Raw genomic sequence first — 27,804 nt, 5'->3', positions numbered from 1 at the left:
TGCCTTCTTCGCCTCAGTTGCTACACTAATCTTCATAAATAGGTACGAATTTCAGTTTGAGAAGAATCAAAGACACCCATCAACATAAGATGGTCAGACAAGTCTGGCAAAATCTGCAGGTCTGTATGACTTCTCCAGTGTGTACAGAGGCCTTTACATGCACATCTGATACAATGCAAAGAATAAAAACTTATAGCACAGTGTCTGCCGGTAGGTACATTTTGGCAGTTACAAAGTGTGTGGATAAGATTTTATTTTAAACTTCATCCACTTTGCTGGACCCTATGCTCACACACTCCAGATTTGCATCCATATAACTCATAGAACACTACAGAAGCTTGCCGCCTGATTTATATGCAGAAAAGCTGCATATTTTATTCTATGTAATATGTAACAAAATCTGCACAAAACAACTCCAGATTTTGTTGTGGATCTGCGTCCAAACTGGTGGTGAACACTTTCCTCCAAAAGATAGAGTGAACCAATCCCATGGTTTTTATTTTCCAAAATAAACTTGGCTAAATACATACCTGAATAATTCTTCATATATTTTGCTCCCACCCATCCTCTGGTCGGAGGTTCATCGAAGAACTGGACATGAACATGGAGGGACTTTCCCTTTCCTCTGAGGTGAGTCTCTTGTTCGGGATGGTTGTACACCAAGGAAGGCCACCATGGGTAACCTGGCATCTTGGCCCAAACAAGATCTCCTGGTGCAAAATCACAAACTGCACTGAAGGGGGAGAAGAAAAAAAAAATTCAGAATTTTTATTTTGACTGATGCAATAAAAAAAAGTTATATCTTTATTGGAGCACGGTGGCTCAGTGGTTAGCACTACACCCTTGCTGCGCTAGGGGTCTTGGGTTCAAATTCAACCAGGGACAACATATGCAAGGAATTTGTATGTTATCCCGTGGGTTTCCTCCCACATTCCAAAAGACATACTGATAGGGAATCTAAATTGTGAGCCCCAATGGGGACAGTGATGATAATGTCTGTAAAGCGCTGTGGAATATGATGGCGTTATATACCGTAAGCGAGTAAAATAAAAATAAATTCTGGAGGCAAGTTAGGCGTTTTCATCTATAGAAAGATGTTAAACTTCAATATTGTAGAAATTCTCGTGGGTCTGGATGTGAAGACATCCCCCCTCCCCAAAGAAGAGCTGTGGCTCCCTTCACAGTACAATGTGCCTTTGACTTCACTTGGAAGACATCTGGTCACTAAAGGTAAATGCACATATTCATGGTAGTAAATAAAGGTAAATGCACATATTCATGGTAGTAAATAAAGGTAAATGCACATATTCATGGTAGTAAATAAAGGTAAATGCACATATTCATGAGTTCTACTGCCAATCTCCATGTGCATTACAAAGGGTGAGATCTGTAAGAGAATGGATATAATGCAGACTCTAAAACCTGCAGCATTTATGGAAGTCTCCGCAAAGTGTGAAAGTGGTCTCAAAAAAACAATAGAAATGCATCGCGCTGGGGCCGGCCTCATATGCAATTAAAGCTGGAAACAATCCCACATCTGAACTTATCCCATTGAGAGACTGTCAAACAGAAAAACGGGAGCAGTAAACACTCCGATATGTCAGATGATGGTTTTGGTGGGGTGTGAACCCAAAGATGGACAATTACTTTACATGAGTTCTCCAATGTCCATTTCGACAAAAATCAACCAACCTTCTAATATAGAGGCGATCAGGAGAGAAGGGTTAGGCAGGCTGAATTTCAGCGCCAGACTCAGAGTCTGGCAGCGCTTTACTCCACTCTCCCCATTAACAACACTGGTCTTTGGGGAGGGAAGTTGGGAAAGGTAGCAGCTGTTATACAAGGTGTACAGGCATGTTTAGGCTATGTTCACACTTTGCAGATTCCACTGCGGATTTTTCCGCAGCAGAATTCCAAAATCCGCAGTGAAAACCCGTTGCGGTTTTTACTGCGGATTTATCGCGGTTTTTACTGCGGTTTCTTCTGCTAATTTTCCTCTGCAGTTTCCTATTGGAGCAGGTAAAAATCCGCAGAAAAGAAGTGACATGCTGCGGAATGTAATCCGCAGCATTTCCGCACGGATTTTTCTGCAGCATGTGCACAGCGTTTTTTGTTTCCCATAGGTTTACATTGTAATGTAAACTCATGGGAAACTGCTGCGGATCCGCAGCGGTCAAATCCGCTGCGGATCCGCAGCAAAATCAGCAAAGTGTGAACATAGCCTTAGGCTCTGCTCACACTAGAGTTGATGCTTCAGTATGTAATGGAAGCCATAACACTCAGCCATGGCCTAATAGGGAATACACCTGAGTAGGATGGTACACATGGTGGAAAAAAATCAGCTACAAAATCACAACCTTTGTATTGGAAGACGAGATCTGCAGTGGAAATCTGCATCCACCTGGCTGGCACTGAAATCTGCTGCCCAAATTCACGTGAAAAAAATCCACAGCATTTCCGCCACTTGTGTATTATCCCCATCACATACATGGAATCGTTGCAAATGTCTGAATGGGAACTGCACAAAGCTCATCTAAATGCTGCAGAGTTTTCCCTATACAGAAGTTACCCGGCGATGCAGATTTTTTGGAATCTGGAACATGACAACTCTGGATGCGGATTACTTGCAGATTTTCACAACAGATTAAAGTGCAACAAGATTAGACGACATGGATGCAGACATTGCATCACATCACGAGCGAGATTTGCTGCAGAATTAGTCCGACCGGTGTGAACATGGGCTGATATCACATGTGCACGTACGTTTGCTATGGATACTCCAGTTTACTGCAGACATCACTGATAGTAATAATACGACATGCAAAAATGACAACCCTTTGTATTGCAGGTTTGAAAATGGCAGAAATAATAAAATTAAAAAAAAAAAAAAAAAAAAAAATCGGCACAATGTGGATCTCACATTTAAAATAATAGGACACCGAGATCTTCACAAAACAAAACCTGGGCTGATGTACTTTCTAACCTTAGTGACCACTATCTGTGATGGCTCAATGTGTCTGACATCAGCGCAAATCACCGCTATCCCTACTACTGTGCAGTAAGGTGCCCCCCGCTAAGAGCACGGACCGCAGCATTTACTGTACCTGCACCACCCTGTATACCTGGAAGAAGTGCACGGAGGGTGCAGAGTGCGCACAAGCCAGTGTCTCAGTGCCCAGAAGTGAGGAAAGCAATGATTTACGCTGGCATCGGATATAAAACCGGTTTTTACGTACCGGTAATAGGATTTTACAGAGTCCACGACAGCACCCACAACGAGAGAGGTGATCCGCCCACCTTCCGGACAGGAACCTACAGGTTAAAAAGGGGCGGTCCCCCTCGCCCTCCAGTTTGGGTTCCAGAGTACAAGGGTTACCGCCAATGAATCAGCACATGACAATATCATATTAAACAATACTAAATACCACCACCTCTATAGAGTGATCTCTAAGGCACACCTTCCAACAGAGTGCAGGAATAAGTAACTAAATACGGGGGGGAATGTATGGGTGCTGTCGTGGACTCTGTAAAATCCTATTACCGGTACGTAAAAACCGGTTTTCCTATCGCCACGACAGCACCCACAACGAGAGACTTTCAAAGACTATTTAACTGGGAGGGACCACAGCACTAAGTACTGAACGGCCAAACTGTAAGCTGGAATTAGCAGATAGATCAAGGCGATAGTGCTTATAAAAGGTGGAAGGTGATGACCAAGTTGCTGCCTTACATATCATTTCAATGGGGACATCCGCCTTCTCCGCCCAGGATGATGCCATGGCCCGAGTGGAGTGCGCCCTGATGCCTTCTGGTGGTGTTACTCCCCTGGCAGAATAGGCAAGACATATTGCTTCTCTAATCCATCTAGCGATAGAGTTCTTCGTGACACCAGAACCCTTTTTCCGATTCCGGAAAGAAATAAACAGAGCCCTACTCTGTCTCCAGCTTTGTGTCCTATCCAGGTATTCTAATATCGCCCTCTTTACATCTAGAGTATGATATTTTTTCTCCTCTTCTGAACCTGGATTTTCATAGAAAGATGGTAAATAAATCTCCTGACTTCTATGAAATTTAGATGCTACTTTTGGTAAATATGCAGGATCGGGTTTTAGGACAATCTTATCCTGGAGAATTATTAGATAGGGAGGATCTACTGATAACGCATGTATATCACTGACCCTCCTGGCAGATGTTAATGCTAAGAGTAGAGCTGTTTTTAAGGTTACATTTTTTATTGAAATAGAGTCTAATGGCTCGAACGGAGGTTCAGTCAACGCCTCAAGCACCAAATTTAAATCCCAAGGGGGTATTCTTACAATATGGATTGGGTTAGACCACTGACATGCCTTAATAAATCTAGCAACCCATCTATTACCAGCTATATCACTGTTATATAGAGCTCCCAAGGCTGAAACATGAACTCTTACCCAATTCCCAGACTTTCTGAAGGAATTCTAAAATAGCTGAAATCGGAGCCTTATCTCCTAATGGTTGCTGATCAAACAAAAGGAATTTTTTCCAAATTTTTGTGTAGATCTTTGTAGTGACCTCCTTTCTACTTTTCAATAAGGTGGTTATTAAAGCATTAGAGAACCCCCTCTCAAGTTCCAAGCCGTTAAGTGAAGAGTCTCCAAATTTGGATGACGAAATGGCCCTTGAGAGAGGAGTTCCGGAACCACTGGCAACACCCAGGGATCGGTCACAGACATGTCCTGAGGAGAGAGAACCAAGGCCTCCTGGGCCAGAAAGGGGCAATTAAGATCACTGGCTCTTTCCTCCCGGATTTTCCTGAGAACTATCGGAATCAGACACATTGGGGGAAAGGCATATGCCAGCTGGAAGTCCCAACGGATCCGAAGGGAATCCACTATAAATGGTTGGTCTGCTATCTGTAAAGATGCGAACCTTCTGACCTTCCTGTTCTTTCTTGTAGCGAACAGATCTATTGTCGGCAACCCCCACAGATTGACTATCTGATCGAATATCTGATGGTTCAGGGCCCACTCTCCCTGACGAAGGGAATGGCGACTGAGGTAGTCCGCCTCTATATTGAGTTCCCCTCTTATATGAACTGCCGACAGGGATTGTAAGTGTTTCTCGGCCAGAGACAATATCTGTGCTGTAGTGGTCATCAGGGATCGAGATCTTGTCCCCCCCTGATGATTGATGTAGGCTACTACAGTCATATTGTCTGTTTGTATCTGTACATGCATATTCCTCAGGGATGGTAGTAAGGAAAGAAGAGCCTGATTGACTGCCGTAAGCTCTCTTAGATTTGAGGAATTTTGGGACTCTTGAATCGACCATCGCCTTTGGGTTAGAATGTCTCCCATATGGGCTCCCCAACCGAACGGACTGGCATCTGTTGTAATTATGTTGTCCGGAGTGATGGTCCAGAGAACTCCTTTTGACAAATGTGCTAGATTGAGCCACCATCTCAGATCCTGAAGAGTGGCGGGTGATAACTTGAACCTTCTGCTCAGAGCACCGTGAAGATCTTTTTCTGCTTGAAGAACTTCGTACTGAAGCATTCGTGTATGAGCCTGAGCCCATCTTACCGCCGATATACACGCAGTCAAAGATCCTAGAAGCGACATTGCGTCTCTTAGACTTAAGTTTGGAGCTTTCCTTACAGCCGTGATCCTTTGAATGATCTTCCGCTTCTTCTCTTCTGGTAGGAAGGATGACTGATCTTCTGAGTCTAGAAGAACTCCTAGGAACATTTGACGTCTTGTGGGTTCCAGTTTTGACTTTTCCCAGTTGATAATCCATCCGAGCTCCTGTAGGGATGATATTATGGCATTTACCCTAGACGTACACTGATCAATTGAATTTCCTACTATCAAAAAATCGTCTAGATAGGGCACCACAAGGGTCTCTCTCTCCCTGATATGTGCCATTACTTCTGAAACAACCTTAGTAAAAACTCTAGGTGCCATGGACAGGCCAAAGGGCATTGCCAAAAAATTGAAAATGCTTAATTTGATGGTTTACCCATACTGCCATCCTGAGAAATTGCTGGTGATTTCTGTGAACTGGAAGATGGTAGTACGCATCTTTTAGATCCAAGACCGACATGTAGCACCTAGGAAACAAAAGCTTAGTTGTTGACTTAATGGATTCCATCTTAAAAGCGTGGTACTGAAGATATTTATTCAATTTACGTAAATTTATGATAGTCCTAAAGGACCCATCAGGTTTAGCGATTAAGAATAGCGGAGAATAAAACCCCGTCTTCTCCTGATGTTTTGGTACTTCTTCAATAACTCGCTTTGTAAGCAATTGTTGAATCTCTAATTCTTAGGCCTGTTGTTGGGCCGGAGTGTCCAGTGATGTTATCACAAACTGATCCGGGGGAGTTCTCAAAAATTCTAATTTTAATCCGGACTCAACCACCCCCATTATCCAGGCACTAGAAGTAATTTTTTTCCATCTATCTGAGAAGAACTTTAGTCTTCCGCCTACTGGTAGATCGTCTTATCTGTAATTACGCCTACGTCTTGAGAAAGATGAAGAGTTCTTATAGTATCCACCTTTCTTCTTATGGTCTGATGTTTCCCAGTCGCGATTATATCCCTGCTGGTCTGGCTGGAATCTCCTGAAGGGCATGCGTCTTCGGAAGGCGTTCCTAAAAGTGGGATTAAACATTTTAGGAAATCCCTTCTTCCTATCTTCTGCCTTTGCAAGGATGTCATCCAGCACCGGGCCGAATAGGTACTCACCCCTACATGGAATGGAGCAAAGTTTGGCCTTAGCCTGGGCATCCCCCTTCCATGTCTTTAGCCATAGAGCCCGTCTGGCTGCATTCGAAAGACCTGCCGATCTTGCGGCCAATTTCAGAGAATCAATTGAGGCGTCTGCTAGATAAGCTGCTCCTTCTCTGACCTGAGACAGGGAATTCAGCAACTTATCCCTGGGTACCTTCGCTTTAAGCTGCTCCTCCAGCTGAGTCACCCAGACCATGATTGATCTGGCCGTACAGGTGCCTGCGATAGCAGGCTTAAAGGCTCCAGATGATGACTCCCATAGTTTTTTAAGGAGCATGTCAGCCTTTCTGTCTGAAGGATCCTTGAGGAGCCCTACATCTTCTAATGGAAGGGAGGCTGTTTTTGAAGTAGAGGCTACTGCCGCATCTATTTTAGGAACCTTCATCCACTGTGATAAAGTGTCATCTTCAAAGGGGTACCTTCTTTTTGCAGCTGAAGGTAAAAACCCATTATCCAGCTTATCCCACTCCCGTTTGACCAGATCTTTAACAGAATCCACCACTGGGAAAGCTTTTCGACTTCTCTGGCTCAGCCCTGCGAACATGATCTCCTTGGATGTTTTTGGTTCTTTACTCTCTGCAACCCCCATAGTTGCACGGACTGCCTTAATTAAGGTTTCCATACCATCCGTGGAAAAGCAAGGTCTTCCCTCCTCATCTGAAGAGGATGCCGAAGAACTTTCCGAACACTCGCCTTCTTGTACCGAAGGGCTGGAATCGGACACCAACTCCACACTGCTTTTTTCATGCCGTCTGGTTTTAAGGGATGATTTTATTTCTTCCCTAATTACTTCCCTCAGATCCGATACCCGGAGAGGGGCCTCTTCTTCTAACATACGACATATGCATAATTGGCATAACTTTTTAACATAGGTGTCAGGTAGAGGCTCTGTGCATACAGCACACTGCTTATGCTTGGATTGGAGACCTTTTTCCCCTATAATAAAGCATAGTGTAGAAAACGGCTGTATCAGGCAATGGTCTACATATTACACTCACCACTGCTGAAAAAATGTAGAGTACCGGTTTTTGAGGGGGTGAGGCGCGACGTGATGCTGGTTTGCCAGGATCCTGCTGCCCACGTTCACCGCTATGAGACCTGTGCTCTCCTGCCTGTCGGTGTTCAGCGTCTCCTGCCGAAGACATGTTGCCGCACACACATCTCACCTGAGCGCTGCTCTTTTTCAAAAGTCCCGCGCTCCTCCTCCCGGTCTCCTCCGGAAGTCGATCGATCACTTCCGGGTCATAAGCGCCGACCTGCTTCCGCAGCGTCGCGCGCGTGTGGACGACCCAGGGCGGCGTGCCTTCCCCTGGGAACGCCACTTCGGCATTCAGCCGCTCCTTGCCAGACGAGGGGGGAAGCTGGACACAGGACTTCCCCCGACGCTGCTTCCGGGCCCCCGACTCTGCCGTTCTCACCTGGACACCGCACAGAGGCTTGGCGGACCCGGGTAGGTGAACGAGACCTGTAGGCTCCCGCCGTCCGGACAGGAACCCAAACTGGAGGGCGAGGGGGACCGCCCCTTTTTAACCTGTAGGTTCCTGTCCGGAAGGTGGGCGGATCCCCTCTCTCGTTGTGGGTGCTGTCGTGGTGATAGGAAAAAGGTCCATGTATCACTGACCCACAAGCCCATATGAATGGTTTAGGAAGGAGACCATCTTGCTGACAGTTTCCTTTTAAAGGGTTATTCCTCAAATAGGTTCAGGAATAACTCACTGATCCCTGCAGGGTCAGCCATTATGATCTCCAGCCAGAATGGAGCAGTGGTGCTCATGCTCAGCCTCCGCTCCCCCCAGCTTCCATCTCTAGGGGTCCAAGTGATCAGTACCTGCTGCCTCTATGACCTCAGGGATCGGGGGTGACAGCGCGCTCTATAGCGGCAGTGACACAGATTGGGGGTGACAGCCCCCTCTATAGCAGCAGTGACACAGATTGGGGGGTGACAGCCCCCTCTATAGCAGCAGTGACACAGGGATTGGGGGTGACAGCCCCCTCTATAGCAGCGGTGACAGAGATTGGGGGGGTGACAGCCTCCTCTATAGCAGCGGTGACACAGATTGGGGGTGACAGCGCCCTCTATAGCGGCAGTGACACAGATTGGGGTGACAGCCCCCTCTATAGCGGCAGTGACAGATTGGGGGGTGACAGCCCCCTCTATAGCAGCAGTGACACAGATTGGGGTGACAGCCCCCTCTATAGCAGCAGTGACACAGATTGGGGGGTGACAGCCCCTCTATAGCAGCAGTGACAGATTGGGGGGTGACAGCCCCCTCTATAGCAGCAGTGACACAGATTGGGGGGGGGGGGTGACAGCCTCCTCTATAGCAGCAGTGACACAGATTGGGGGGTGACAGCCTCCTCTATAGCAGCAGTGACACAGATTGGGGGTGACAGCCCCCTGTATAGCAGCAGTGACACAGGAATTGGGGGTGACAGACCCCTTTATAGCAGCAGTGACACAGGGATTGGGGGGTGACAGCCCCCTCTATAGCAGCAGTGACACAGGAATTGGGGGTGACAGACCCCTTTATAGCAGCAGTGACACAGGAATTGGGGGTGACAGACCCCTTTATAGCAGCAGTGACACAGGGATTGGGGGGTGACAGCCCCCTCTATAGCAGCGGTGACAGAGATTGGGGGGGGGGGGTGACAGCCTCCTCTATAGCAGCGGTGACAGCCCCATCTATAGCGGCAGTGACACAGATTGGGGGTGACAGCGCCCTCTATAGCAGCGGTGACACAGATTGGGGGTGACAGCGCCCTCTATAGCGGCAGTGACACAGATTGGGGGTGACAGCCCCCTCTATAGCAGCAGTGACACAGGGATTGGGGGGTGACAGCCCCCTCTATAGCAGCAGTGACACAGGAATTGGGGGTGACAGCCCCCTCTATAGCAGCAGTGACACAGGAATTGGGGGTGACAGCCCCCTCTATAGCAGCAGTGACACTGTCACCCAGCTTCCCAGGAACAGAAGAGATAACATTGTGCCCCTTCAAACTACAAATCCCAGCATGCCCAGCAAGCAAAATCCCCGGAAACCAGAGCCCAGGACACGAGCACTGGTCTGCTGGGCGTTGTAGTCCACACTTGCACTGACCTGGGTGTGGCAGCTCGCGGGGTCTTCTTCCCTCCATGTTTGGGAGCCCCCGCTGACTCTTTAGGCGATGTATTGGACTTGCGTCCGGCAATGGCGGGCACGTCAGCCTCGGTGGGAGACGTGGAGTCCCCGCTCCTCTTCACCTTGCTGGTGCTGCTCGGGGGAGACTTGGTGAAGAAGCTGAACAGGGTGCTCTGCTTGGACATGGTGATGGCGGCGCTCACCTCCCAGCAGCTCTCTGCCTCCGTGCAGCGCGGGAAAAAATCCTCTCCTAGGTGGAAACGTCACTCACCGGAAGTGCGCCGCGCCGGCACAGCCAATCAGCGAAGAGATCTAACAGAGGGGCGGAGACTCCGGCAGAGCACGTGTGGAGCCTAGCTTGTTACCTTGGTGACCGAGGCCATTGTTATGGAAGGAAAGTTTGTGGGAAGAGTCACGTGGTCTCATTTTTTTTTTTTTGGGGCGCCAGGTTTTTATTTCACACATTTTTTTTTCGCACAGGCGTTATAATGAGGGGTAACTTTTTTTTTCTTCGTATACTCATAAATTTTTTGCATTTTTTACAAGGTCTGTGGGATTATGATTAGCCTCTTAAGTACCTTCTTCCAAGAGCCATACCTTTTTTTTTTCCCCCATGGGCTTGTTTTTTGTGGGGCGAGTTGTGCTTTTGAACGACACCATTCATTTTACCATATGAGGTATGAAATGTGAAAAGAAAAAAAAATCACTTGTCGCATTTTCTGAGACCCGCAATGTTTTTGATTTTCAGCCTGGGGGGCTTGTTTTTTTTGCACCCTGAAGCAATGTTTTTAGTGAAATCACTTAAGGGGTGGATACAAAGTTTTCAGTGCCCCAAAAAACTGCTATTTTGGCTTTTTTTTCTCCTTATAATTTGACACATCAGACTTTCATGTATTTTTCATGCATTTTCTTAAAACATTTTGAATTCTTAATTTTTAATGAAGGAAAAAGGGGGTAATTTGAACTTATTTATTCTTTTTTATTTTTTTTCCATATTTTTTAAAAGTTTTTTTTTTTTTTTTAACATTTCACCATATTTGTTTGTCACATTCGGGGGACCTGAACCTGCGTATCCTGTACGTCATATGTTGTTAAGGGGTTAATCACATTTCCGGGTTATTTTTAAAGAGCTATACATTTTTTTTTCTCCTTCAGATATTCATATATTTTTTGCATTATTTTCATGAGATGGGTGGGATTATTATTAAATTATTTAGTTATAACAATATACATAAATAATAACAAAATGTACAATATACACATTGTATCCAAATATAAATATCATGTAATTGATAGACATAAATAAGAAAATAAATGTAAAAAAAATGTAAGATTATTATTTATTTAGCAGCATGGTCTAAGAGGGTTCTGTCAGTGATTAATACAGGTATAATGCATTACAATGCATTGTAGATTGTAAGCTCTCACGAGCAGGGTCGTCTTATTTTGCTTTAATTATTGTATTGTTAACTTTGTTACTTAGGACTTTTGTGTTTGAAACTGTTAAACTGTAAAGCGCTGCGGAATATGTTGGCGCTATATAAATAAAGATTATTATTATTATTACAATGGATTATACCAGCAATCAGAGAAATAAAAGTTAAAGTCCCATAGATGAACTAAGTAAAAAAAGTTTAAAAAAAATGGTAAAAACATTTAAAAAATCACATAATAATGATAATATAATAATAAAAAGCAAAATATTATACCCATAAATACGTTTATTTATGGAAAAAAATAAACAGAAAAAAGTACACATATTTGGTATCGCTGCATGTGGAACATGAAATAAAACGGGATCAAAAAGTTAAATGTAGATAAAAATGTTATCTCTGAAAACATCATTTAGTCCCACAAAAAAAAAGCCGCCATACAGCTACATCAGCAGAGAAATAAAAAAGTTGTAGCTCTCAGAATATAGCGGTGCAAAAACAATTCATTTTTTCTATAAAATAATGTTTTTTGTGCCATCGTACTGACCCGAAGAATAAAGGTGGCTTATCACTTTTACCACAAGGTGAACGGCATAACCCCTCCCCCCCACCCACTCTCCAAAAATGTTATGTCCCGAAAATGGTACCAATAAAAACTCCAACTTGTCCTGCAAAAAAACAAGCTCTCACATGACAGCCGGACGAACTATAGAAAAATTATAGATCTCAGAATATGATGATGCAAAAACTTGAGTTTGGAAAAATAGCGAATAGCGCCGGATAAATGTGATCCAAAATGTTATGTAAAATGTTCCCAATAAAAGCTTAAACTCAAACCGCAAAAAAAGCAAGACCCCACTCAGGTCTGTCATCTGTTAACGGAAATATAGGGGGCTTCCACGTTACTGATAGTACAAAGGCTCTGGAAAAGCTAAATGGCTCCTCGCTCTCCAAAAGAAAATCAGCAAATTTTGTGCTCCAAAATCCAAATGCCCTAATCCCTTCGGAGCCCCAGCGTGCCTAATCCACATTTAGCTTCCACGTGTTTGGCATTTCTGTAGTGATGAGAGCCCTCCTAATTTACTGGTGTGTGTCTCCAGCATGAGCTGGTCACCACAACGTACTGGTCACTACAACGTCCTGGTCACTACAACGTCCTGGTCACTATAACGTCTTGGTCACTACAACGTACTGGTCACTACAACGTCCTGGTTACTACAACGTCCTGGTCACTACAACGTCCTGGTTACTACAACGTCCTGGTCACTACAACGTACTGGTCACTACAACGTCCTGGTCACTACAACGTACTGGTCACTACAACGTCCTGGTTACTACAACGTCCTGGTCACTACAACGTACTGGTCACTACAACGTCCTGGTCACTACAACGTCCTGGTCACTACAACGTCCTGGTCACTACAACGTACTGGTCACTACAACGTCCTGGTCACTACAACGTCCTGGTCACTACAACGTCCTGGTCACTACAACGTACTGGTCACTACAACGTCCTGGTCACTACAACGTACTGGTCACTACAACGTCCTGGTCACTACAACGTACTGGTCACTACAACGTCCTGGTCACTACAACGTACTGGTCACTACAACGTCCTGGTCACTACAACGTCCTGGTCACTATAACGTCTTGGTCACTACAACGTACTGGTCACTACAACGTCCTGGTTACTACAACGTCCTGGTCACTACAACGTACTGGTCACTACAACGTCCTGGTTACTACAACGTCCTGGTCACTACAACGTACTGGTCACTACAACGTCCTGGTCACTACAACGTCCTGGTCACTACAACGTACTGGTCACTACAACGTCCTGGTCACTACAACGTACTGGTCACTACAACGTCCTGGTCACTACAACGTACTGGTCACTACAACGTACTGATGACTACAGCATACTTTTCACTACAGTGTACTTTGCACTGCAATGTATGGGCACAAAAATAGAATATATGCAATTTTGAATTAGCAAGATTCACTGCTGCTTATTTCTGTAAAACACCCATTGAGTCGAAATCATCGCCACAATTGTAAATTCCCACAGGGGAGTAATTTCCAAATTGGGGTCACTTGAGGGGGGATTCTGCTCTTCTGATACTTGGGGGCTCTGGTAATGGAATCCGCAATCTATTGTAGGAAAATCTGTGCTCCAAGAGTCAAGTAGCGCTCCTTCCCTTCCGAGTTGTGTGGCTAAGCAGTACTGTACAGCCACATATGGGGTGTTTCCACGTTCAGCAGAAATTGTGTGACAAATTTTGATGCCATTTTTACCTGTTTTTTTCCATGTGAAAATGTGAAATCTGGGCCTAAAACAAAATTGTTGTGGTTAAAATATAACAATTCTTTAGTATAAAATTCTGTGGCACAACCGTGGTGTCAATGTGGCTGTCCTACTGATAAATATATATAAAGTGCAAATAAGAAAGAGGGCATACAATACCTATGAAAGTGTATACATGTGGATACCCCGGGCGTCCCTCTGCCCCAGAGGCCTCAGTAGCAGTGTTTGCACATTCTATTTGTTATTTAATAATGCGTGTTTGGGCACTGTATATATGGCATGTTGGTATTACAGACGTCTATGTAGCCATAAAAACGTGTTTTGTTTCACGCTGCATTTGCTGTGCTCCTTTGCATCATAATTGAAAAACATGTTTAGGGCAGCTATGTTTATACTTTTTTTTTGTAATAAGCTTGGTCTTTGTGGTATCCTACGGCATTGTGTCCCCAATTTTTAAAATTCAGCACTTTTCATATTTTTGTCTTTTTATTCTTGTAATTTGCAATAAAATATTACTGTTTTTATAGTACCTTGTGTTACCGATGATTAATATAGGTTCTGGTAACATTGTGTGATGGAATTAATTAATGAAAGGGGTACTTCACCCAAAATTGATACGGGTGAATATCATTGGGACATTAGTGTGTGAGTATACCATGTACACAGGACAGTAGGAGTATACACAATGTACACAGCTCTGCACTATATACTGTGGTAAGGAATATAGAGTGCAGCGGTTTATATACTATATAGTGTAGAGATGTGCCAGTGGATATAGTGTGGATTCCACACTATATACTATATACACAGCACCCTACTTAATGAACAGCTCTGCACTATATATATATATATATATATATATATATATATATATACAACTCTTCATTATAATTAAGATAGTATTATACTTTACTATGATGCACACATCACATAGGAGACACATAAATATCACATAGGAGACACCACTGAATATGTATAACATTCAGACTACTGTATATACATTACATAGGTGATACTGCAACTGTTGTGTATAGTCACAGTATCACAGCATTCTATATACATTATGCAGGCGATACTGCAATTATACACAGCAGTTGCTGTAATATACATAGACACTGCTGTGTATAATTGCAGTGTAGCCTACATAACATATATATGCAGCAGTCACAGTATCACCTATATAATGTATAAACACCAATCTATATACATTACATCGATGATACTGCTGTATATACATTACATAAGTGATACTGCAACTATACACAGCAGTTGCAGTATCACCTATATAGTGTATATGCAGTAGTCTCAATGTGGTATATATTGAGCACTTGCGGTGTCTCCTATCACATTGAGACTACTGTATATACATGATACAGGTGATACTGCAACTGCTGTGTATAGTTGCAGTATTACTTATATAATGTATATACAGCAGTACCACATATATTATGTATATAGATTGGTGTATATACATTATATAGGTGATATTGTGACTGCTGTATACATGTTATGTAGGAGACACTGCAATTATACACAGCAGTCTATGTGTATTACAGCAACTGCTGTGTATAATTGCAGTATCGCCTATAAAATATATACAGAATGCTGTATATACAATATATAGGAAACACTGTGCAGTGTCACCAATATAATGTATATAGATAAGTAGCAGTATCACCTACATAATGCGTATATAGAACAGTCTGTATACATCATATAGGTGATACTGCAACGGTTATATATACAAAATATAGGTGATACTGCAATTATATAAATCAGTAGCAGTATCACCTACATATTGTATACAGACTGCTTTATATGCAATATATAGATGGTACTGCTACTGCTGTACAGTATATACATTATATAGTTTACACTGCTACTACAGTATCACTTACATAACATATACAGCACTAGCAGCATCACATATATTGTATATACATGGAAACATTGACCTTTGGACTTACCCAGATCCTCGAGATGAGGGGGAAAGTGATAAGGAGCTGCAGCAGCACGTGCAGCGTCAGACATGCAGAGGAGCGGTTCCAGAATTTTACCTGTGACGGTGAGTAGGAAAACACTTTTGAATAAAACCCGTGTGCGTGTGCTATCTTGCTTGTCCGCGCTGAGTGCTATCGCGGCCATTGTGCATGCATCACGACAAGAGCCGCCACAGCTGCCGTGTACACGTCATCACAAAGGCCGCCGCGGCTGTCGTGCACGCTTTCATGCGTGATGGTAAGGTCTGCCGTGGTAGCCACGCGGCCTTTCAGCGCGTTCACGCGAGACAGCGCACGCAAACAGGGGCTTCTGCAAAAGTTTTAAAGGGCCCGCGGCCACTTTGCAATTCAGAACCACCAGGCATATGCCCGCCTGGGCAGATTACCAATCTGGGCCTGGAGTGGACGGTAGAAGCTGGTGAACAGATGGGATCGGAGCGCTGTCCCTGCCGGTGACAGATGCTCTGTGCAGCTCTTCCGATGGTGCGCAGTAGTGCAAGCCCCGCAGTAGTATCCTGCGTACTCCCAGCATCAGGATGGAGACAAGACCTTCTTGACGCAAGTGGTCACGTGGGACACACGTGACGTCCATCGGTAAGAGAACGCTGAAAGGACCAATGTGGTAAATTTTATTCATTAACTATTTTGTGCGATATAACTCTCTGGTTTAAGGGCATAAAATTTAAGAATTTGAAAATAGCAACATTTTCACCAAAATTTATTTATTTATTTATTTTCACAAATAAACGCAAATAATATCAACCTAAATTTACAATTAACATAAAGTACAAAGTGTCTCGAAAAAACAATCTCAGAATCACTGGGAAATGTTGAAGGGGCCAGAGTTTTAACCTCATAAAGTGACACTGATTAGAATTGTAAAATTTGGCCTGGTCAGGAAAATGAAAACAGGCTCGGGGGTGAGAACAGGCTCGGGAGCAAAGGGGTTAAAGTCAATAGGCGGTCCAAAAATAGTTAGTGACGCCACCATTTTTTCTTAAATCATGTGGTAGATTTTTGTGAACTATTTACAATGCAGCGGTTTTTAACCCCCGTAAAGACTGTGCAGGGTTTTCTTGTTTTTCACCTTTTGTTTTTTTCCTTCTCTTCTTCCAAGAGCCATAACATAATAAGCATACGCATACATTTAATCTGGTGTTGTCATGGCTTTTATTTATTTATTTATTTATTATTTCTTAGTTGTATGTGAACATCTATGATTTTTTTTAACTTAGGCAAACCCAATGAGTTATTCAAGTAGAAGACTCTTCAGGAAACTATCAGTTTTTTCATCAAGCTTTTTTTTTGTTGTCTTTTAGTCTTTTCTTGGAAGGGTTTTCCCATGGTTTTTGTGACCTTTTTTATATTGTCGCTTTCCAGTAATTTTTTTTCTGCTCTATTGAATAATGAAGAAACCTCTAGCATTTTTTTAAAGTAAAGACAATGGCAAAATGCTCTAAATGATGGCCGTCTGGGTTTCTTCAAGCGTCTTTTGAGCTTTCCCATTGACTTGTATTGTAAAGTACGGAGTGTCTTCATGACAGAACTGCGTTTTCTGAAACCTGAAGCAGTTAAAAGCTGTTCAAAAGCCTGAAGACTACTGCACACAAGATAAGGTGCAAACAACAAAGGGTAGATTTATTGGGAGACAGGGAGTGGAAGGGACAAGGAAGGTGCAAACAGGGGTTTACAATAGCAAAAGATAATGCAAATGAGTTATATTGTCTGTAAAATAGCACAGTGCTTCAACAATTACAAACTCAGAATCTGTCTCACAAGCAACTTTAAACAATAAAACAAATATTGATGCTACTCTGCATATAACCTCCCTGGCCTTTACTACGCAGGCCACATGGCTACCGTGCTCTAACTACTGAAGCCTGCACTAGGCCCTAACAGGTGCACCAAACAGGAACAAACTCACGGTGATGTTGGGGACACAGGTCCAGTCCCAGGGGGCCCCCCGAAGTCCAACACGGTGGTGCGCACGGATTCCTGTCAGCTCTGCAAAGCGTGGTCTTCTCCTTGCTTCTGGATCCTAGGGATGCTCCTGGAAACTGTAAGTCCCCTTCTCAGTATCTTCGTGGCTTCACAAACTAGCACAGAACAGCCACCCTTTGCTGTAACCGGGAAAGTCTATTTCACAAACGCAGTTCGTCTCAAGCTGTGTAATCTTTCTTGCAGCCAAAACTCTTTCTTGCAGCCAAAACAGAACACAGTTCTGTCTAGAAACTTCTTCTCACACCCGCTGCTTCAGCTCCACCCCTGCACACAGCACCGACCAGTTCATAACAACCATGAGAGCAAGGGGGAAAGCAGAACATACCATCACACCAGACAAGGGGATGCAGCCTCTTAAAGTGACAGCGTGTTTCTTATTGTCCATAACAGCACCACCCTCTTACATGCCTCCCTTCTTAATGATGGTCGTCCTCGGCCATCGTTTGATTTCATTCATTTGATCATTTTCCGATGTTTTTTTGTGCTGCTTCCATTGTGAAATCCACCTGAAAGGATGCCTGGTGCACATGGCAGTAAAGGGTTTTCTGGTTTCCGAAAACCCCTGTTCCTTGTCTGCAAAACACATTTTGCTCACTCTTCCTGGGTTCACCGCAGAGTCTCTGCCTCTGTTCCCATTGCCTGTTATTATCTGCAGCTCTGACCTCACGTCAAGACCACTGCAGCCAATCACTGGGTTGAGTTGCTCTAAACAGCTCTTGCCGTCGACTTGGACAGAGCTGTTGAGCTCACTGATTAGTTGCAGCTCTGTTAACATGGCATCAGCACTGCCGACAATAACAGAAATCAGAAGCAGCGGCGGAGACTCAGCGCTGGACCCAGGTAGGAGGAGTAACGCCTCAGCTTTCTTTTTCTTTAAAAAAAAAACCTGTAGCTTGGCATCAAGTGTTTTCCAAAACTGCAAAAAACCCTTAAAAATCTGTGGGAAGAAAGCAATTTGGCAGCATTCAAAACCCCAAATGTGAATAAATGATCTTCTGGGGAAAAAAAAATCCTAAAATCTCACGGTTCTGGATATTGCCACTGTGGTCCTGCAAACAAAGATCACCGAGAAGCATCGGATAGGTGTCTGAGGCTTCGTTAGTTAAGGACTGCTTGTTTTATGGGAATACGGTAAGTACCAGCCTGTACATATGTACAGACATACAGTATATCGGTAAATCATGTATAACAAATTGAGGCGACTGTTATAGGACCACATTACACAACGGGCAATGTACAGACCATAAGTCTCCTATCTCAAAATGACAGCCCCTTCTGAACACTAACCTAGATCAATTTTAACCCCAAATTTGCATTTGCACACCACAATGAGTTCTGGTTTGTGACTAAGGGGAATGGAAATAACACAAACTTTCTATATTTTGTTTGTGGTTAAAGACGTTCTGTAGAAGACCAGGTGCACAATGCAACGTCTAAGGTGACGGCGCACACAGCTCTATAACCAGACAATACTTATTAGTTCTGTCTTATGCACATATGATGTATATACTTTATACGGATACAAGTATTGGGACGCACCTTTAAACCGCTCCATCCGTGCTCCAATTTAATTAGTTGTCATGCAATGTAATTACATAAGTTGAAAATATACGTAGCTCCTCTGTAATGACTCTATAAAATATAGGAGTTTCCCTTTTTGTATTTAGGAACTGAAATAAATTTACTTTTTGATGATATAGAAAAAAAAACAACTCAGACAGAGTGATCTATTACAAGTGTTTATTTCTGTTAATGTTGATGATTATGGCTCACAGCCAATTAAATCCCAAAAGTCATTATCTCAGTAAATTAGAATACTTTATAACACAAGCTTGAAAAATGATTTTAAAATCCGCAATGTTGTCCTACTGAAATGTATGCTCAGTAAATGCTCTCAATACTTGGTCGGGGCTCCTTTTGTATCAATTACTGCATTATTGCGGCGTGGCACGGAGGCGATCAGCCTGTGGCACTGCTGAGGGGTTATGGAAGCCCAGGTTGCTTTGATAGCAGCCTTCAGCTCGTCTACATTTTGGGTCTGGTGTCTCATCTTCCATCTTCCTACTGCAGTTCTTTTTTTCTCACAATTTCTAAAAACGTAATAAAAGATACCTGTCGGATCAAAAACGCTATTTGCCTGCAGATATATTCCCTTTGGGTATATTCACACAGGGTGTAATTTTAATGGAAAGACTCTATTGGGGATATATCCTTCAGCTTGCAGCAAATTCCACAATGAATCGGTAAAATCCCATTCACTTCGGGGCTACTTTTAATATGCTGCACACTTACTTTAGATGCTCTGTGTGAGATCTCTTTAGCATAAAAGTTACTTGAAAACCACATAAGTGTTGATCTTGAAACCAGAAACCAGTTGTACTAACTATATAGCGTAATTCATCACGGTCTCCACTAGAGGGCACACTAAAACCAAAGAATCCATTGCTGGCATTGATTCATTCAGCCATCATGGTGTCATCCTGACTGCTGTGCACTGTGCTTGAACTCGGATAGAGAACCTGATGATTATGACTAGTGCACATTACAGCATAATGATATATTTTTTGCAGTGTTTTATAAAGCACGTCTCCTAATCTTGCAAAGGAGCTGTTTGGTATTTTGCAGAGTAAAGCCATTTGATCTGTATATACTTCTGCATTCCAATGGGATAATTCTGTCCTTAGAATATATATCATATACACCGCATCATATATCACATCCCGTCCTATCATATACAGTTATATATTAACACACGGAACAGTATAATCTTATTAGACTCGCCAATAATGCACCAAGGAACAACACTGAACACACATATGTTCACAATATATCAATATTTTAACCAGTTCATCGCCTGGCCATGTTCTCCATCTTTATGTCATTTTTATATTTTATAGAAATTTACTGGGGAAAATGTAATGGAAAAAAAAAGAAATACATTTTTGTTTTTTTATTTTTCTCAATTTTTTTAAAACCTTCACGACACGACCAATTTCTATTTTTGCATTCAAATTTTTTTCTCCCCTTCTTCCCAGAGCTATAACTTACCGGGATGTATTTTCCTGTCCACGTAGACATTTGAGGGCTTGTGAATTGTACATGTGAATGACACTATTCATTTTACCCCATAGTGTACTGGAAAAAAAGGAAAAAAATTTCAAATGGGCAGAAATTGTGAAAGAAAGAAACGCAATTCTGACATTGTTTTTTGGGAATGATTTTTCCAGTATAGATTTTGTGGTAAAATGATCTTGCAATATGATTCTCCTCATTAGTATGGTTATGGTGATACGAAACTTTTTTTTATATTTTAGTGTTAAAAAAAATAAGAAGTTTGAAAAAAAAAAGTTGGGTTGTGTCGTCATTTTCATAGACCTGTAACGTTTTCATTTTTAGGTTAATGGAGCTGTGTGACAGTTTATTTTCTGCAAGACAAGACAACGTTTTTATCTATAGCATTTTGGGATAGCCGTTCTTTTTTTTTTTTAAAAAAAGAAACATTTATTTCACACTTTTCCCAGCAGATACTTAAAAGGGGTCGCACAGGTTTGTCATGAAAATTTGCAGTTATTCTTCAGTGGCATGTAAAAGTTTGGGCACCCCTGGTCAAAATTGTCTATCAATTGTTTCTTGAGGGATTTTCATCCATTGTTCCTTGATAAATTCTTCCAGTTCTGTGAGATTCCTGGGTCGTTTTGCATGCACTGCTATTTTGAGGTCTAGCCACAGATTTTCAATGATATTCAGATCAGGGGACTGTGAAGGCCATTGTAAAACCTTCAGCTTGTGCCTCTTGAGGTTGTCTATTGTGGATTTTGACGTGTGTTTAGGATCATTATCCATTCCTAGAAGCCATCCTTTATTCAACTTCAGCTTTTTTACAGATGGTGTTATGTTTGCATCAATAATTTGTTGAAATTTAATTGAATCCATTCTTCCCCCTACTCGTGAAATGTTCCCAGTGCCATTAGCTGCAACACAACACCAAAGCAAGATTTATCCAGCCCCATGCTTAATGGGTGGCGAGATGTTCTTTGCCTGAAATTCTGTGCCCTTTTTCTCCACTCATGCCTTTGATCATTGTGGCCAAAGAGTTCTATTTTAACCTCATCGGTCCACAGGACTTGTTTCCAAAATGCATCAGTCTTGTTTAGATGTTCTTTTGCAAACTTCCGATGCTGAAGTTTATGGTGAGGATGCAGGAGAGGTTTTCTTCTGATGACTCTAGCATGAAGGCCATATTTGCGCAGGTGTCTCTGAACAATAGAACAATATACCATAACTCTAGATTTTGCTGAATCTGTCTGAAGGTCTTTTGCAGTTAAGCGGGGGTTCTGATTCTTATCTCTAGAATTCCTCACTGAAATTTAGTTTGGTCTTCCAGACCTTATCTTGATCTCCACTGTTAACTGCCATTTCTTAATTACTTTTCGAAGTGAGGAAAAGGCAAATTGAAACCACAATTCTATCTTCTTATAGCCTTCTCCTGCTTTGTGGGCCCCCACCATTTTCATTTTCAGAGTGCTAAGCAGCTGCTTAGAAAAACCCACAGCTGTTGTTTTTTGGCACAAGGTTAGAGGAGGCTGGGTTTTTATAAAGATGGGGAATTTGCATGACCTGGCCTTTCCTAACAATTATAGTGAACAAGCCATAACCCTAATAGGCTAATTAAGATCTGAAACCTTGGTCTAAGTTATCTGAGCACACAAATCTCCAAGAGTGCCCAAACTTTTAAGTTGGCCCATTTTCCTTTTTGTAATTTTTAAAATGTAAAAAACATATACCGTATATATTTGGCTAAAATATAAAGGAAATGTGTCATCTTTAACTTTAGGCCTTCTTAAAATTGCTTAACTGATCACAATAACAGTAATTTTGACCAGGGGTGCCCAAACTTTTACATGCCACTGTACATGGCTGCAGACTTCTGGATCTTCACATTGCGTGCATCACCGCTGTCACCGGAGATGGCGTTGTTTTCCCTATATCATCTTTTATGACGTCTTTTTGGATGTATTTTGCGGCAGTCTTTGCTGCTGGCATTTTTTTTTTCATTCCATATATAGCATTGTGGTGCCTTCCAAGTGGAAGAATTGACTGGTCACTTCTTTTAGTAGCTTCACGGCTTTCAAAGCCTAACACGGTTAAAGAAATTAAAACCTTTAAATGTACCGCAAGTTGTTTTGACATTGCTGTTCATATGTTCATTCTTTTTGGTGTTATTTGGGGCATTTTTTCAGGTGGATTCCAGGTAGAAAACCTAAAAAAAAGGCGTAGTGTGCATGTAAGGTGCCTAAGAAGGTAGTCGTGGGTGAAATGCTGCTCCCGCTCGCTCTGGCACTCTACAGACAACACTTGTCCCTGTCCCTTTGTGCTGCTCTCTGCGGGGTGCATTACACTTACTTCTGGCCTGCAGGCTTCCATTGGCTCCAGGTTTTCCTCTTCTGGAACTTTGGCAGCAACCAATCCAGGGGACACAGGTTTTGTAAAAACAATTAAACTTTTACTGGGCAGTTGGCAGTCTTTACAAACAGACATATAGGATAAGACCCAACAGGTTGTCATCTTTCCCACAGGTACCGGACACAACTTCAGCCCTGGTTCTTGGTATAGGTAGAGTGTCCCTCTTGCTATCTTCACTAGCACTAGGAAGTCTTCTCCACCACTAGCAGTACACTTGGATTGCAACACCTTCTGCCTCATAGAGTCTGAGTCCATCTTTCCTTCTATCTAAAAAGCTGAGTGCTCCCAGGAACCATGACGTTAATCACAGGGTTCCCCAGGCTGGCAGACAGAATCACATGGAAGGCTACTTTTGGCAATCTAACCCCCTTAGAGTGTCAGGGAACAGACCATCAGCTCTTCCACTCCTACATGCACATACCCTTATGCTTTGTTCCTACAATGAGTTTTTGGTGATTTTTTTACACTGCGTATTTTTGAGAGAAAAAAAAACGCAAGTAACCCATTTTACTTAATGGGTGCAGAAATGGTGGAGATAATCTGCATCATCAAAAACTCACCAAAAGCTCATGGTTGGAACGCAGCTTTGTAGTTGGAGCCTTTGCAAAGCCAATATATACTACATCTAAGGTAAAAAAAAAAAAAAGAGCCAGGTTCTGAGTTATCTCCACTCCGGGCCCTTGCAGTAAAATATTAGCTGTTTATGATAGCTGACGCCCATTACTCATGGCACAGCCACTGAGTCTGTGACTCTGTAATAGTGTATCGTGAAGCAGAAGGGGTTAAAGAAAAAAAACTAAGCAGCAAATTGAATATTTTATTATTGGTCTTATAGTATAAAACCCTAGAATTTACTGAAAAAACATGAAACAGCCTGATTACATCCAGATTACAATTGATCTTGTGAACTTGTCAGCCCTTTTCATGTCCCACGTACATTGATTTTTTTTTTCCTCCAGGAAATTGTTCTTCCTGAGCATGTCTTTCTGTTTACAGTATTGACAAACCTAAAATATCCTCCTGTTTCTATATGGATAAATTCTTACCATCTGCTCATACGCCCAGGGTTTTACACATTAATATTTATTAAAATGACAGTATTAGAAGGGGCATCCAAGGAATGTATTCTACTGCCATGACAGCACCAGTCATGTAGCAGATGTGGGGGACATGTTCATTGATATTTCTAAAAGTAGACATTGGATCTGGGAATTGTGAGTTTTAAAGAACTGTTTATATCCACTGGTATGATCGTGGCCTTGCGTCCTTAAGCGCCATAAAACCCAATGACATATATTAATCATGTAGTCATTAAATGGTTACTACAAAAATATTAAGTTATCCCCCTATTCTCAGGATACGGAACATCTTACTGATCGCTGGGGACCCAACCACTGAACTCAGCTCTTTCCAATAGTCGCACAGATAATTAATCGTGGGAGGTGAAGCATGTGCACCTCCAATCATAGTTAATAGTTACTTAGTTAAAACGGTTGACAAAATATGAATGTTCATCAAGTCCCATTCAAGATATGCCTTTGAAGAGCCCGGTTCCTGGCTTCTGGATGCCAATCTAAGGCTTGTGGTGTCCCAGTGCTTGGACCTCCAGCAATCAGTAAATTATCCACTATCCTATTTTTTGAGAGACAGGGGTCAGCGGGTGCTCCAGTCCGCTAGCCGAAACCACATGGACTAGGGCTCATCCCACCAAATTCCCCCTCTCCTTTTACTGTGGGCTTAAAGGGAACCTTTCACCTGAATTTGGCGGGACCGGTTTTCGGTCATATGGGTGGAGTTTTCGGGTGTTTTATTCACCCTTTCCTTACCCGCTGGCTGCATGCTGGCCACAATATTGGATTGAAGTTCATTCTCTGTCCTCCGTAGTACACGCCTGCGCAAGGCAATCATAAAGATAATCATAAAGATAAACACAAGAGTACAATTAGGACTCAAATATTGGAACTACCTGTACCGAGACATTTCCACGAAATGGGTCATTCAGTCAACCAATTAAGATACAGAGTTATTGATGATGTACCGGTGATGCGACGGGGTGGAGACCGTATTGCACTTTTGAAGAGAAAAGAACTGAGATGGGTTTTTGAGCTTGACACCCTGCATCCTAGGGGAATGAACATAGAGTACCAACAGAGCTGTTGTCTTTAGCATCCGTTTTATATTCTCTGCAGTATCCTTTTTAGTATATTGTTTTTAACTATGTGATATACTTTTCTATTCTTGTTTTAGGAGTCTCATTCTTTATGAGCTGTAGTATACTTACTCTATTTGTATTGATGATTGCTCGCCTTTGGGAGTTCAGCCGACCAAGTAATTTGGACTATATATAATAGACGTTCTCCTCTATATGCAATAGTGTTCTTCACTTTTGAAAATGTGCTGCTATACCCCTTTTCTTTCCTTTTTTCCTTCATCATTTTGTTGCCTTTTTCCTTGAGAGAAGGCTATTGGTTATGTTGGTATGGTTACAGACATGTATAATATCTCCTTAGCCTTTTATCCACATCGTATAATGAGATAAGTGTGTTTTTATATGTAATAAGATTGTGATAATATGATAAATGCTCGATTTCTCTATATATACATATATATGCTTATATTTATTATTGATGTGTTGGTGCTGTTCTATATAGATTTGCCTGTGCCCTCTTTTTTTTTTTATATCATGAGTTTCCAGGTTTAATGCTAACAGACTCTTGCGCTGCTGGATTCTCTATTACTGTGGAAGTAAAGACATTAGTAGAGTACACCTGCAGATGTCTGATTATTCTACGATGCACCTGAGTTATGTGGGACATGCGCACTGCTGCCTCTGCCTTTCAAAGTATAGGAGCGCTTGGTGAGGACTTGGAGCCTGCGCAGTACCGCTCTTGATTTGGTCCCACACGGACGCCGTTTCAGTCAGGCGCAGTGGATATTTTCGTCAGGACAACAAGGAGAGAAGACTGGACCTATACACTCTGTATGCTGGAACTTTTGCGATCACATGACAAGGAACTGTGAATATGATTGGACAGCAGCCGTTCTGAGGTCATCTTGGGGGTTGGCTGGTATCCTGTTTACGGGGAATGCTGCATGTCTGTTGGAGGAACGTCATTTGTTTACAACTGTAAGGTGGGGAAGCTTTCTGTGCTATTGTGGGCTGGATTTCTGACATTAGAGCGATCGGAGCTAGTAGATCTTTGTTAGATTAGATATTGTCATTGTTAAAGTACTTGTAATGTGATTTTGATATGTATTTATATGTATATGTCTTTTTTCAGTATGGTGCTGTATCCCTATTGGTGTACCGCTAAATAGGGGGTGGTGCTATTTGTATATAATGGTGGTTGGAACATGTGTTACACTGTGCTTGATAAAGGTTATTGTACCGAAACGTCGCCGCAGGAGGCAGATTAAACACGTAAGGTCTTCATCACTGACCGTTGTGGCGCTGTCTTTCTTCTATTCTGGGATATGGACTTGCAGCCGGGCTGGACCCCTTGGCATTGACTTGCGCCAATATGCGAATGGAAGCTGTATGGACATAGGGTGCGGTTTTTCTCTTTTTGGATTCCAACATAAAGATAAAAGTCTATGCCTACTGGTTTACTGAAAATATACGTCTGGATAATTAAGATTAAATGCTGTGTCGTCTCACTATGGTACATAATATTGGTAATAATGGTATTTAATAGTTTGGGAATAACCCATTCCATGCACAGCAGAACTTATACAATTGATACCTATCTGTGATTGCAGCAGGTCACTCTGCAAAAGTTTACCTCTTATATACTAAAGTCATTAGTGATCAGGGCATCTAAACACTCAGACTGAGGAGGCCCCTCCGCCACCCATTTCCTTCTTCCCCATCAGTGCAGATGGGTTGTAATGATAACTGGTCACAGGTGGTATAGAAACAGTAGGTACAATGTTTTTTCTTTGAAGTCTACATTTTTGTGTCTTTGAACATAGAGCTGATGTGACATTCTCCTCTTGACAAAGAGCGCATGTCGCTCGAAAAGCGTCAAAATATGCCTATATTCTCTTTTTTGTGAACACACAATTTTAATCTTTGCTTCATGTACCTTGGATAATAAAATGCACTTTTTTGGATTTTATCTGTGAGCTGGATTTTTCTGCTTTCTCCATTGGATGTTGCACCCTGCCCAGGTGCTATCCGTGCTCCAGAAGTGTGGAATCGCAGGTGGTGAGCTGGATTTTCTTCTGTGATTCTCCCAGAAGCTTTGAGGCTTGTCATTATGTCATTTGGCAAATTCCAGTCTTGCTTTTTTTATGATTTGCTTTTAACAGTGGTTTCCTCCTCAGTCGCCTTTCATGAAGTCCATTGAGGCGAAGACAGTGATGGATGGTGCGATCTAACACTGATGTACCTTGTTCCTTGGAGTTCATCTCTAATCTCTATGGATGTTTTTTCTAGGCTCTTTGGCTACCATTCATATTATTCGTCTTTTCAACTTGTCATCAGACCCTTTAAATTTTTCACTCTTTGCTTCATTGCAGTCATTTTGTAAATTCAAGATTTTTTTTTCTAATTAATGTACACTCTGCACCCCATCTTGACTGAAAGAAAACAGAAATGTACTAATTTTTGCAAATTTATTAAAAAAGAAAACCAGAAATATCACATGATCATAAATATTCAGACCCTTTGCTCAGACACTCATATTTAAGTCACATGCTGTCCATTTCCTTGTG

The 27,804-nt window shown here is 42.4% G+C and overlaps 1 protein-coding gene across 2 annotated transcripts in view; it reads right to left on the bottom strand.

The window, feature by feature from the left end:
• MSH6 (mutS homolog 6) overlaps positions 1 to 10,147 on the bottom strand; it is a 37,498-nt gene extending 27,351 nt beyond the window's left edge. Inside the window, exons 1-2 of one of the 2 annotated variants that reach the window (XM_069768646.1) lie at positions 9,866 to 10,147; positions 531 to 733 (exon numbers count right to left, since the gene is read on the bottom strand). In XM_069768646.1, coding sequence (XP_069624747.1) covers positions 531 to 733; positions 9,866 to 10,071 — 409 coding nt within the window. In that variant the 5' untranslated portion in view covers positions 10,072 to 10,147. Of the gene's footprint in view, positions 1 to 530; positions 734 to 3,236; positions 3,258 to 9,865 lie in introns of those variants that run through there. The other variant, XM_069768647.1, reaches the window with a different exon arrangement.
• Positions 10,148 to 27,804: the final 17,657 nt, after the last annotated feature.

Source organism: Ranitomeya imitator, chromosome 5 (assembly GCF_032444005.1).
Source record: "Ranitomeya imitator isolate aRanImi1 chromosome 5, aRanImi1.pri, whole genome shotgun sequence".
In the NCBI taxonomy this organism is placed as follows: Eukaryota; Metazoa; Chordata; class Amphibia; order Anura; family Dendrobatidae; genus Ranitomeya; species Ranitomeya imitator.
This window is presented reverse-complemented; position numbering and strand designations above follow the sequence as displayed.